At 44.2% G+C, this 13,339-nt stretch overlaps 1 protein-coding gene across 2 annotated transcripts; it reads left to right on the forward strand.

The window, feature by feature from the left end:
• Positions 1 to 5: 5 nt before the first annotated feature.
• On the forward strand, positions 6 to 12,032 carry Msl1 (MSL complex subunit 1). 2 transcript variants are annotated; one of them, XM_051175920.1, is made up of 9 exons: positions 7 to 1,072; positions 3,532 to 3,755; positions 4,537 to 4,919; positions 6,788 to 6,835; positions 7,288 to 7,352; positions 8,250 to 8,317; positions 8,713 to 8,837; positions 9,232 to 9,304; positions 9,553 to 12,032. In XM_051175920.1, the coding sequence occupies exons 1-9, from the start codon at positions 305 to 307 to the stop codon at positions 9,641 to 9,643; spliced, it is 1,845 nt and encodes a 614-aa protein (XP_051031877.1). In that variant the 5' UTR covers positions 7 to 304; the 3' UTR covers positions 9,644 to 12,032. The 2 variants fall into 2 exon arrangements, with proteins under 2 accessions (XP_051031880.1, XP_051031877.1); XM_051175923.1 differs by lacking the exon at positions 6,788 to 6,835 and having other exon boundaries at positions 6 to 1,072.
• Positions 12,033 to 13,339: the final 1,307 nt, after the last annotated feature.

Raw genomic sequence — 13,339 nt, forward strand, 5'->3', positions numbered from 1 at the left:
ATGAGCTCGGGGGCGGCTGGGTGCGAGCTCCTGCCTCTGCGGCGAAGGCGACGGTGGCGGCAGCAGAGGCGGCGGCGAGGCCCCCATGGGTCGGCGGCGGGCCTCAGCCGCGGCCTCCACTCCTCCGCTCGCCGGCGGGATGGCGCCCGGGCCTCGGAGAAGCCGCGTTAGCGGAGGCCTGTGGCCGCTCTGCTGAGGCGAGCCCGCCAAACTCCCCTCCCCCTCCTCCGTCCTCGACCCCCCGCACCTCGCCCCTTCCCCACCCCCTCCTTCGTCTCGGTCCCCCGCGCCGCTCCGGACCACTATGACCATGAGATCCGCAGTGTTCAAGGCGGCCGCGGCTCCTGCCGGCGGCAACCCCGAGCAGCGACTGGACTACGAGCGGGCTGCGGCGCTGGGCGGGCCCGAGGACGAGTCCGGGGCGGCCGAAGCCCACTTCCTCCCCCGGCATCGTAAGCTCAAGGAGCCGGGGCCCCCGCTGGCCTCCTCCCAGGGCGGGAGTCCCGCGCCCTCTCCAGCCGGCTGCGGCGGCAAGGGCCGGGGCTTGTTACTCCCGGCCGGGGCGGCCCCCGGGCAGCAGGAAGAGAGCTGGGGCGGTTCGGTGCCCTTGCCCTGTCCGCCCCCAGCTACCAAGCAAGCCGGCATCGGCGGGGAGCCAGTCGCAGCCGGCGCCGGCTGCAGCCCCCGGCCCAAGTATCAGGCGGTGCTGCCCATTCAGACGGGCTCTCTCGTGGCGGCGGCCAAAGAGCCTACGCCCTGGGCTGGGGACAAGGGTGGGGCGGCTCCCCCAGCTGCCACCGCCTCGGACCCGGCGGGACCCCCACCACTACCTCTGCCCGGGCCGCCGCCTCTCGCGCCCACAGCCACTGCCGGGACCCTGGCGGCCAGCGAGGGCAGATGGAAGAGTATGAGGAAGAGCCCTCTCGGGGGTGGCGGCGGCTCGGGAGCCTCCAGTCAGGCCGCCTGCCTCAAGCAGATCCTTCTGCTGCAATTGGACCTCATCGAGCAGCAGCAGCAGCAGTTGCAGGCCAAGGAAAAAGAGATCGAGGAGCTGAAGTCCGAGAGAGACACGGTACGGGAGGGGTTAATCTGCATTAGGGACGGGGAGCGAGTTGTGCGCATGCTCGGGGGAAGGGGGCTATAGGAGGCTGAGGTCCCGCTTGGTTAGGGTTAGAGGAAGTTGGCCACCAGCGATGGAGTGCCTTAGAAGCTGGGTCGTTAGGAGCCTGGCTCTCTGACACGTTGGGTCGGAGGGAAGGGTTAAAGGGCAACCTTCTGTGTGTGTGTGTGTGTGTGTGTGTGTGTGTGTGTGTGTGTGTGTGTAAAAGGTTTCGGTTGCTAAAGGGTTAATTTAAAATGACAGCCCAGACTTGTGGGAAAGGCGTTTAGAGTGGGAAAAGACCGATTTATGAGGAGTTAAAATGATAGGGTGGGGTGCAGATGTGGTGGCTGTATAGAAGGGGTTAAAGTAAAGCGCTGTTGCGTTAACACATGCATTGTAGAGGAGAGGGACATGACAGCTGTTGCTCCAACCACTGCTGCAGCATCTTTAGCCAGGAGGGTTCTTAAAGCCAGTAGAGGGTAAAGATGGCCTACATGGAATCCTATTTTAGCTTTCCTAAGTGAGAATCACTGCCTTTGATTTCAGATAGTTTTTTAATAGGGATCTGAGTCATAAAACATTATTGACCAAGTCCCTTGAATAAGCTGTAAGATTTTGAGACATTGAGCTTATTCATTGTATTTGGTAGATCCTTCCACCTCCCAGACCCGTTTTAGAATCTCGAGGTAGTAGGGAAGTCGTTTATTTCTTTGTACTTCTGAGGAACACGACTACATAGGCTTGTTTTCACGGCCACAGCAGTCTTAGGTACCTCCGTGTTAAGCATGCTCCCTCACACACAGGGAAGCTGGTGTGGTGGGGTATTACTGTGCTAACATACCTTTTAGCTGCCTAAAAATAAACACGGTTTCTACAGTTGTGTTCAGGCTGCAGCTCTCCTTTTCACTCTCCTCACTCTGGTGCTGTGTGCACCAAAGGCTGAGCAGGGGAGCAGAAGAGCAATTCATTTTGTTTGTCTTCTAAATGAATCACCATCCGGCGACTATTTGGTTGGGGATTACATTCTTCGAGGTGGAGTGGGAGCTGGGGCTGTTCTTATTGAAACACCTCACTGTTGATTTGTGGAAGTTACTCAACATGGAGGTGGCACTGCTCAGCTACTGTACTGCAGTCTAGGGGTGTGATGGTACTGTAATTACAACACATCAAATCCTTCCTTCCATGGGAAGGGGGTGGGAAGGGAAAGATCAGTAAAAAAGAAGAAACCAAGAATGTGTCACCCACAAAACATGGTTCAGTAATGCTAAGGCTGTGAATCAGAGCAGAAGATGAAATGAGAGAATGGCTGGCAGGGGGGCACTGCTGATTGTGGAGGTCTCTGCTGAGCCCATGAGGTAGTGCCCCTTCATAGGCTTTTTGGGGTAGGAAAAAGTGGGGTGAGTTAAGGATAAGGTATCAGTCTAAACTTGGCTTCCATTGCTTCTCTTATGTACTGCAGTCTTAATTGCTTGAGCCTGCTTCTGTTACTCCATTTACTGTTCAGCCTCTACTGAAATCTATGCAATGGATGTAATAAAGTCAGGATTAGTATCACTGTCTAACCAGGCAAAATTCTAATAGTAGGGTGTTAATAGGAAGTTTTTGATGACAATAGACTTCCATTTTCTGCTTGATTTTTGTAGTTCTCTTGAATTAGAATAAAAATAATTTTAACAAATATGTAGATAAGTTATTTTTGTTGTCTCAAATGCAAAGCAGAAAAAAATTATTTTGTTGGGGTTATATTCCTGGTGTCTACTACAATTCTTTACACTGTAGTGTTTTAGTAGTACTCCCTCAGATATGCACACATAACGTTTTGATGTGATATTGCTATCCCTAGTGACACTGCTTCTGATTCCTTTTTATTGAACTGTTTGAACATTCTATTGTGTCTAGAGTTTTGGAGTGAACATAGAGCAGATAGAATTTGGATAACCTTGGGACGCTTTAAAAGAACACGGGGCTGAGAATGTAGCTCACTAGTGCTCAGAGTGCTTGACAACCCACTCATGAGGCCTTGGTTCTATCCCTAGCATCACATACAACAGTGAAGAACACACACACAGATATAAGGTTAACTTTAAGACTCCCAAATGACTTGTAGCCACATGGCCAGCTGTAGCAGAGACCTAGTCATTAAAGGGCACACCGGCCCCGCCCAGTGGGGGAGGATCTTCTTTCAGAAGAATGAGCTTAGAATTGCTCCATCCCTCTTACCATCCAGACTAACTCATTCAATTAAGTATCTTTTGCCTTTATTAGGTTTAAGGAAAGCTATTCAAATTCATATCTGCCAATTCAAAGTAAAGTTGAGTTGAATTGGTAGGGTCCATGGCAACATGCAGAATACTGCTGATTTCTAAATGGGGCTAAATGCTCCTGTTTAACTTTTGTGTGTAAGTTGGCATCTCGTCACTTTCTTCTAGCTCCTTGCTCGGATTGAACGTATGGAAAGGCGGATGCAGCTGGTAAAGAGGGATAACGAGAAAGAAAGGCACAAGCTGTTTCAGGGCTATGAAACTGAAGAGAGAGAGGAAACAGAGTTGTCTGAGAAAATTAAACTGGAGCGCCAGCCGGAGCTTTGCGAGACATCCCAGGCTCTGCCTTCCAAGCCTTTCTCATGTGGACGAAGTGGAAAGGGACACAAAAGGTGTGCTGATAACTTTATTCCAACTACCTGAACAAGATGAGAAATGGTTACTGATGACTGGAGAGTGTGGGATTGGTATTTATGGATTGGCTTTCTAACAACTATAGCCTGAATTGAGAAGTCTGTTATGCTAGTTAGGGGCATAGTGGCTCACACCTGTAATCATAGCACTTAGGTTGTTGAGGCAAGAGGATTATTGCTAGGTCAAGGCAGCCTGGGCAATAGAGACCCTGTTTTAAACAAACACCCCCCTTCCCCAAGTTTCTGTGTTGAGAAATTGTCTTGAAACTTTTTTTTTGGTCACAGTATTAAGTACAGAATGCAGAGTACATCTTAAAGAGAATGGGTTAAAAAAAAAAAATCTTACCTTGTTGAATATAGTAGGGAGTAGAATAGTTAGGGTTTTTTTGTTTTTTTTTTTTTTTTTTTTTTTTTTTTTAAGACAGGGTTTCTCTGTTTAGCCCTAGCTGTCCTGGAACACACTCTGTAGCCCAGACTGGCCTCAAACTCATAGAGCCATCTGCCTCTGTCTCCCTAGTACTGGGATTAAAGGTGTTCGCCATCACCACCCCCCTTAACTAGGATATTCTTAATCAGAGATGCTTGCTCATTTATCAAAGGCCTGTTCTATATACTCTCAAGCATAACACTTGGCTGCCTCTGTCTTCCAAATGAATAATAGATGTTAGGTACCTGGATACCTCTCTTGCCTTCAAAGATATTCTAATCAAATTTTATTCGAGTCAATTAATTTTATAACATTTTCTTTCCTACCTAATAGGAAAACTCCATTTGGAAATACAGAAAGAAAGACTCCTGTTAAAAAGCTGGCTCCTGAATTTTCAAAAGTCAAAACAAAAACTCCTAAGCACTCTCCTATTAAGGAGGAACCATGTGGTTCCTTATCAGAAACTGTTTGTAAACGTGAATTGAGGAGCCAAGAAACCCCAGAAAAGCCCCGGTCTTCAGTGGATACCCCACCAAGACTCTCCACTCCCCAAAAGGGACCCAGCGCCCACCCCAAGGAGAAAGCCTTCTCAAGTGAGATGGAAGATTTGCCGTACCTTTCCACCACAGAAATGTATTTGTGTCGTTGGCACCAGCCTCCCCCATCACCATTACCATTACGGGAATCCTCTCCAAAGAAGGAGGAGACTGTAGCAAGTAAGGCATAGAGAACACTTGCTCTTATACCCTAGTGGTGGCGGTCAAGCTAACAAGTGTGAAATGCCTTTGGCATTTTTTAAAAAGTGCAATCAATAAAGCAGAGTTCTGTCAAGAATGAGTAAGTTAACAGCCAGAGACAGACACTGTGCAGGCATTGCAAATAGATGGAATTACAGCAAAATGTGCTCAATGTATGTGTCTGCTTACAACACTGGGAGATGTGTTTGCCAGTAAGTTGCTCATGACAAGAGCACCAGACTTGGGGGTGTAATCTCCGGCAACTTGCATGCCCTCTGAAAGAAGGGTTTTCTGTGCTGTGAAATGCATAGAACTTACACTTTGCCGTGCACGACTGTTCCTGCATTGATAATTGTGTGAAACCTGGGAGGGTGGTCTTTGGGTGTTCTCAGGGGCCAATGGTAATTTTTGGTTGGGGAGCCAGCTTGGGGTGGGGAATTTCACCTGGGCCTCCGCTCTCTAACTACATAAACATTTATCTGTATCTCTATGTCCCGGTCTGGGGGCAGGAGGGATCTGCCAAAGGCCAACAGTCTTATTTACCTTACTACACTTCACAAGGTTCTAAGATGTGAAGAGTTGACTTGGATTGCAGTAGCCCATTGGTTGTTCATATATTTAAATAAAATGGTCTACAAACTATTTTTCAAACAATAAGGACTATCTTGGGATATCTGAGCTGCTTGGGGAGGGGGGGGTATGGGAATTTGGTCTTTATTTCTGTTTATTTTCTTAATGGCTTCCACACAGAGATGATCCCCACCTTCTATATGAACCAGTAACTGTGATGTGTCTTCAATTGTGTCATATTAGTCTATGACAGTTATTGTGGGTGCTCTCGGGTAATGGTGGGAATGCTTTCTTAGATAGACCCTTAGACCTAAGTTTCTACCCCTGTGCCTTACTATAGCAGAGATGGGGATGGGAATCCATTCCAATAAGATGTGAGCAATCTCCAGGCTTTGTTTGGCTGTTGTGGGGAAGACAGATACATGATCTAACCTTTATTAGGCCTCATTTGAGTACACAAGGCAGGCCAGGGTCCTGCTCTAGATTCAGATACTCTTTGTTGTTTCAGTCAGTTGAACAGGTTCATCTTAATAGTTAATTTTTGCTGCTGCAGCAGTGCTGTGTAACAATTTAGGAGAAACCATGAAGCAACTTCCCACCCGGAATTAGGAAATGGTTTGGTCTGGAGTTCTTCTGTGTGACTGGCTGTTTTTGAAAACCCTGTCTATTCTAGTAGAGCAAGTTCCAAACACATCTGAGATTGTGGGCATAACAACATGAGGGAGTGTGATTGGGAGATCCCAGTCTCTTGAGCCTGAGTTATGCATAAATGTGTGAACCCTTATTTTATGATGCCCCATCTCAAGAGGAAGTCTCAATGACTTATCCTAAGGAAGCCAAAGTCTTTGTGCATGTTGTTTAGGCTGGACCAGCAAGGTAGTTTGTGGAGGGAGGAGGAAACTGTTTAAGAAGACTACATATGTAAGTTCTGAGAACACTGATCTATTTATTTGAAAAATAGGGTCAACTTTTACTCACCTGCCATGTTCTGAGTTTAAGGTTTGATATCCTTGGCCATCAACTGTTGCAGGGAAACCACCCTAAATAATGAAGAAAAGAAGTCGTCTCAGTGTAAAAAAAAAAGTGGTGGGCTTATTTTCTTTTCTTTTGTCTGTTGTTCCCTCTTCCCCTTCCCCAGAGAGAAATTCTCAAAAGAACAACTCAAAAAACAAAATGGCTTCCTAGTGAGAACATCAGTGATGCTCCTCTCCTCCATTTTGGGTATGGGCTTTTTTTCTTTTTACACTGAGATGATTCTTCTTTCCTGCATTATTTAGGGTGTCTGATGCCATCAAGTGTTGCAGGAGAAACTTCAGTCTTGGCTGGTGAGTAGATTAGGAATTGCTGTTGGCTGGGCTCGGGGTGGGGATTGGTGGGATGGTGGCTGGTTGGGAGCTACATTCTCTGTTGGATGTGAAAGAGTGAGATTCCTTGGTGTTTGATGACACTGCTGTAGACATCAAAATGACAACATATTTCAGTTGTTTTTCAGGAACTTCAGTAGCATCCATTATATGCATTGTCAGGTATTGGCTTAGGGCTTTTTGTCATCCTGAGTTTGGCAGACTGCAATGGCATTTTAGGTTCTTTTATACCATAGTGAGGACACTTGACTATGGCTTTGGTGAGGCCATAGAATGGATTCCTATCACTTGGTAACTGTCTTATCTGGGGTAGACCACTTGTCCTAGTGAATATTTGGACAGTTTTGTGACTTTGGATTTAAGGGTGGTTCCACCCCTCCTCTTTTTCTTTTTCTTTTTCTGTATTTTTTCAGTTCCTTCTTGGAGGGACCACTCAGTAGAGCCTCTAAGGGACCCAAATCCTTCAGACATTTTGGAGGTAAGTACCAAAGACTTAACAAAGAGAATTGGAAACAATAGAATATAGGGTGTACAACTGGCCCTCGCTGTTGGCCCCTATAGTCCCAGCTACTTACGGAACTAAGGCAAGGTCATTAGTTACATTTGAGATGTTGAAGCTTGTCTAGGCAATTTAGGGAGATCTTGTCTTCAAAAAAGGCACCAGGGGGATTGGAGGTGGGTTTTGATATTTCTTATATAACTATGGATGGATTAAAAAAGAAGTCTTAAGACCAGAAAGGGAAGCCAAGGCAGGGATGGCACTCGGGAGGCAGAGACAGGCGATCTCTGTGAGTTTGAGGCCAGCCTGGTCTATAGAGTGAGTTCCAGGACAGCCAAGGCTACACAGAGAAACCCTATCTTGAAAAACAAAGACCAAAAAGGAATTTTGAGGCTAGTCTGTTTTTCATCTTATGGATCAGAAAAGTGAGTTCAAAAGTAATTAAGTCATTTTTCAAAATCAGTATTAAGATGGTGTTCCAAACTAAGATAGATTCCATACGGAATACAGAAGTCAAGCTGTACCACTCAGCAGTGTAATTCTATGTTCCAAGCTTACTTGATGATTGAAAATTGATATTTTGAATTTCAGATTCTTATAAAGTATAGAGGTAGGAAAAGTTTATGGCCCTCTCACCGGTGTTTGAAATGACTCACTGGGAAAGTTACGGGGATTAAATTTGAAATTTGGGATTTTAGAAAGGATAGGGTTAAGCACAGGATTTTTTATTTGTTCTTTTACCAGAAGGCTTACATGGTATCTGTAGAACTCAGATTTATTTTTAGAATCTGAAGGTGAAAAAATTTATACTCCTGAAGAACTGTGAGTTATTCCAACATGGTCATAAGTAGCTTACCCCTACTGTTCTTCTTCCAGAACTTGGATGATAGTGTGTTTTCAAAGAGGCACGCAAAACTGGAGCTGGACGAGAAGAGAAGGAAAAGGTAAGGCCAAGGCACCCCCATTCTGGAAATATCTGAGTCTCGGGACCAAGACTCCATCTTCCATATTGGGGAGAGTCTTCGGGCACTTAATGTTCATGTGATACTAGTGTCCTAGTTAGCTGAGGATCTTAGCTGGAGCAGTTGTCCTTAAAGCAAACAAACATGTTGGACTTTCTCTGACGCCTTCCCTCAGTACTACTTTGTGTTGAACAGCAACACATAATCGAGACAGCTAGATGCAAAGAGTCCTTCCTCATTCCGGCAGTCAGTTCCCTTTATCCCATCTAGAGGAGTCAAATAGCATCTTCTAGAATTTGGAGAGTGGATTATTTTTGTATGGCAATTTTTAGTTAAGTAGTAATGCTGGGCTTGTTTGTTTGTCTGGTTTTTCCCAGATGGGATATTCAGAGGATCAGGGAACAAAGAATTTTACAGCGACTACAGCTCAGAATGTATAAAAAGAAAGGAATTCAGGAATCTGAGCCTGAGGTTACCTCATTTTTCCCTGAGCCAGATGATGGTAAGTTGTATCTACCTAAAAATGTAGACTTTGGGGCTGGAGAGAAGGCTCAGTGATTAAGAGCACTTCTGTTCTTGGAGAGACCACAGTTTGGTTTCCAGCACCCACATTGGGCAGCTCAGAACTGCTTGTAACTCCAGTTGCAGGGGACCGGATGCCCTCTTCTGATTTCAGGGTACTGCACTCACATGCACAAACTCACACACAGACAAATTCATAAAAACACAATATACATTAAAGCAAATAAATTTACAGATGTAGACTTTTCAAGGAAAAAAGGTGCAAGTGTCCACAGCACAACTTGTTCTGATGAGTAAGCTGTGCTTTGGAGGTAATATATTGTTGGCATTTCTCACTTCTTGCTAACGAAGTCCCATATGATTTCCTTCCATAGTTGAAAGTTTGATGATTACCCCCTTCTTGCCTGTTGTAGCATTTGGACGACCGTTACCAAAATTAACTCCACAGTAAGTATAACGGTTTTTTTTCCTGTCTTCCTTTCCAGGTAGTTTGTTCTTCCCTTTTCAAACTCAAGCCTAGATAAAAAATGGGGTCCACATGGCTTTGATGACAAGCCAAGAAGTGGGAATGCTTTTTAAGTCAGAAATAGATGATTTTGCCACTTCTGTGGTCAGCTGTTGCTAGACTTTAAAGCAGCCTTCTCACTTTGCTCACCTTTTTTTTTTTTTTTTTTTTTTTTTTTTTTTTTTGCCAGGAACTTTGAGCTACCCTGGTTGGATGAGCGAAGCCGTTGTAGGTTGGAGATCCAGAAGAAGCAAACACCTCACCGGACGTGTAGGAAGTAGCTGTGCTGGCAAGAACCCTGTCTTCAGATAGTTGTAGCATGCCATTCCAAGAAAATGGCAGAGACCTGTATATGTGACCTATGTCCTCTTGTATGTTATCATTCACTGGTAATGCCTTTCCATACTCCCTTCATTTTAGTTTTGTTTTCTTCACTCTTAGTTCACAAAACAAACGAAACCTCTTGCATTGGGCTAATTGTGAATTATGGAGAGTTATTGGGACTTCTTTTCCCTTTTTTGGGGAAATGAGCTCTTGAGCTCATCCTATAGGGTGGTAGATTTGGGAGTTTTAGGAGCCACTTCTACTCACTTGCCTATATTAAATGGGTACAAGGGCTCTTTAGCCATGTCAAAGATGGAGGAACCCCTGCCTTGTAGGAGCTGTGCCTGCCCTGGCCCTGTGCTTCCCTGGTACACCTTCTGAATAGTTGGGGTGTAGTGGATTTTTACACTAAAGTTAAACAAAAAGACCTTACCATGAGCTTTAGGGCCCAAGGAGGAATAACAGATGAAGCAAGTCATCATCATAGAGGAGGAAATGAAAGCAACCATTCTTTGATAAAGGAATGGAAAGAGGTGTAGGGCTGACCACTTTCTTCATTAATGGTAACTGAAGTTCTTTCCCCACCCCTCAAAAAAGAAAATGTTTAGAAAAAGAGATTGGGGATATAAGTTTACAACTAGTTACAGTGCTAAACAGATGCATTTCATTTGGGGATGGCATGCCAGAATCTTTAGAGATGTCCTTGTGTCACATCATTTCTCAAGTATGCCTTATGGGGTTTCATCCTACTAGCCAAACATTTGGTGGTGAGGTAGAAAATTTGCTGAGGGGTTGGGGGGAACAGGTATGGAAAGATGCTTCCTTTGGCTGGCAAATGTCTACATCTTGAAACAAAAAGTTGTACCTAATAAACCTCTCTTTGTTTAGTAAAAATAGATTTACACATGTACCATCTTGGTTCCCATCTCCTTCCCTTGTTTTGTTACCCCCCTCCCAAAAAAAAGAGAAAAAAATAGAAAAAAAGGAAAAAAAAAAAAAAAAAATCAGGACAGCACTCCCAGGCCACTAAGGTCTCAGTATAAGATCCCTGTTAACTATCTGGTCTTATATATAGGAATTGCCTTTCATTAGTCTTCAGGACTATTGTATAAAAACAAGTAGGGGTCTAATCTCCTAGGAGGTAGGGGCTTTTATCCTTGAAGAGAATATGTCCCCCGATTATTAGCACTTTTAGAGGAGAAGCCAAGGTATGTAGGGTATGTTGCTGGCCCATCAGCTAGCTGAGCATGAGAGAATGGGATTGCCGTTGTGGGATGGGAAGAAAAGTTCCTCAGGGGCCTCCCACTGCTAACGCTCTTTCTGAGATGTTCTCTCTGCCCCCTGGGTTTGACTTTGAAAGGAATTATTCCAGCAGTACATGTAGTATTCTTGGATGATCTTGCTGCTCTCAGTTCTCTTTTGTGTGTGTTTGTGTGTGGCTATGGGTTTTCACTTGTAACTCCATCTGCTTAGGAGTATGGTCTCTCAAGCAGGAGCTGCTGTAACTTCATTGCAGCAAGGTTGTAGAAAGAGGACTTTCTACAGGGGCTTTCATCTCACACCTTCAAGGATGAGGATATATCTAGAAAAATTGGGCCAGATTTTTGTGTTTCTGTTTTTTCTAACGAGGCAAACTGGTTAGTGCTCCTACTCTGACCTATGTTATTTTTCTTTATAATGTGCTCCTCCCAAAAGGAATAACCTCAGTCAGTTGTCTCTTTCCTTTGTTTCTTGATCCCTCTCAGTTTCTTCTTGCTACCATGATTTGTCAGATTCCTTCTTTGGGTATGGGTTAGCAGACCTAACCTCTCACAGAGGAGTCCTCAGATCCTGTTTTTGCTAAACTGAGAGGAATCCCTGAGGTGCTATCTGGCAGGACTTAAGTGGATTCTATTGCTTTGGTTCTCCTTTTCCTGAGGACCTGATTTTTTATGTCCTTCTCCTAGATTTCCTTTGGTTTGGGTATGTTGAGATTTGTTGAGAAGGAGGATGAAGCAAAGTTCCAGGAGCGAAGTTACAGTGTGTTAAGAGTATGGGGGAAAATTAGTTTTATTTTTCCTCTACATGGGATACAACACTGAAATTCAGTCTTCAACAGAAAGAAAGGCCCTGCAGTTCTTCTAAAACATAGTTCTTATTTCTTTCTTTAACAAAGTTTAAGCTAGTGTTAATAAATTAAAAGAGAAATTGCTTGTCTCTCCACCTCAGCGTTGTTTTAATGCCCGTTTCATACCGTTGTCTGTGCTGTAATTCATACTTTTGATACCATTTCTGATGTGTAAAGTCGGCTGTCTTGTAAATATCTTATAAAGAGTTCAATTGTAAATAAACTATTGTGGCCGTTAATTTTTGAACTTTTGCCTCAGTTTATTAGATTTCTTGGGAAACATTAAATAATTCTGCTTGTATATATGAAATACTGGAAAATAATCTTATTTTCAAATAAAATAGAACAACATTACTCCCCCTTTTAATAAGGGACTCAAAAATTGTGTCAGAGTACAGTATATGTTTTATTCGTTTGTCCTGAGCCCTTCTTTGTACAAAGCTCATAGCTTTGTACAGGTCATCTACATGATTTCTTCTGGATAATGGATGAACGAAGCTCAGATCACCTGAAACTATGTCTTCTACACACATCTTTTTCTGTATGTTTGAAAACCCTCCGTGTAACTTGAACCCCTTGGTTCTTGTTTTGTGACTAGAATGATGAGAAAAGATAAAATCTCTTCCCTCACAGTACCTGTAGTATCTGGCATCCCAGACGACCTATCCATGCTAAACATTCACAGTTCTTACATCTGTTTCTCCAAAGAACTGTCCTCTCAAGCACTCACATAGCCAGGGCTTCGAGGTCAGCTTGTCTCAAAACAAAAGAAAGCTGGACCAAGCAAGGTATGGTGGTGCATACCTGTAATCCTAGCACCCGGGGAGGCTGAAGCTGGTGGATCGTAAGTGAAAAGACTAGCCTGAGGTCACAGATTCTGAAAAAAAAAATTGGACTCAGACCAAACAACTAAAGGACAAAGTGGCAGGCTATCCTTCTATCCTTTTCCTTATTTAGACACTAAACTTGGCAGTCTTACTGCACCATTTTAGCTTGTGATGGATAAGACTCGCATGCATACCTTTCACACTTAGTAAATCACGCATCCTCCATTTTGAATTCAGGCAGTTGGTTTTGGGGCTGAACTCCCTGATACATTTGGCCACCTGTCTTCAGTTAAGAGAAATAGCTCCTGCAAACATTCATGATTCCCTCTAGTCTCACACTGTAAATCTGGCAAGCAGTGGGATCTTCATGAAAAACGGCTCAGAATCCAGTTATCTTACGGCGATTTGATATATATTATCAATGTGCATTAATAACTTAGTTTACAAACTATATTATTTCAAGATAGCAGTACTGAGTTGTTTTTTTCAATTGCCGACAAATGCATTGCCCAAAGCATTTTCTGTCAGATAACAAACATCAGGATTTTAAACACCAGATTCCTAATACCCCCAGGCATCCTTTGTTTTGGAGACAGGATTCCAAAACTGGCCTCTAACTGCGTAGCCAAGGACGATCCAGCTCTCAGAGTCCTACTAACCTGAACTTGTAAAAATGCGATAATGTTGGAAGACACATCGAGAAAAGAAATTTTGAATAC

The sequence above is a fragment of the Phodopus roborovskii genome, unplaced genomic scaffold (genome assembly GCF_943737965.1).
Source record: "Phodopus roborovskii unplaced genomic scaffold, PHOROB, whole genome shotgun sequence".
Taxonomy (NCBI): domain Eukaryota; kingdom Metazoa; phylum Chordata; class Mammalia; order Rodentia; family Cricetidae; genus Phodopus; species Phodopus roborovskii.

Bases quoted from the DNA above. Each gene is read 5' to 3' on its own strand.
- Msl1 (XM_051175920.1), top strand. From the start codon at position 305: ATGACCATGAGATCCGCAGTGTTCAAGGCGGCCGCGGCTCCTGCCGGC. The intron at 3,756-4,536 runs GTGTGCTGATAA...CCTACCTAATAG, and splicing joins AGTGGAAAGGGACACAAAAG to GAAAACTCCATTTGGAAATA. The intron at 8,838-9,231 runs GTAAGTTGTATC...TTCCTTCCATAG, and splicing joins TTTCCCTGAGCCAGATGATG to TTGAAAGTTTGATGATTACC.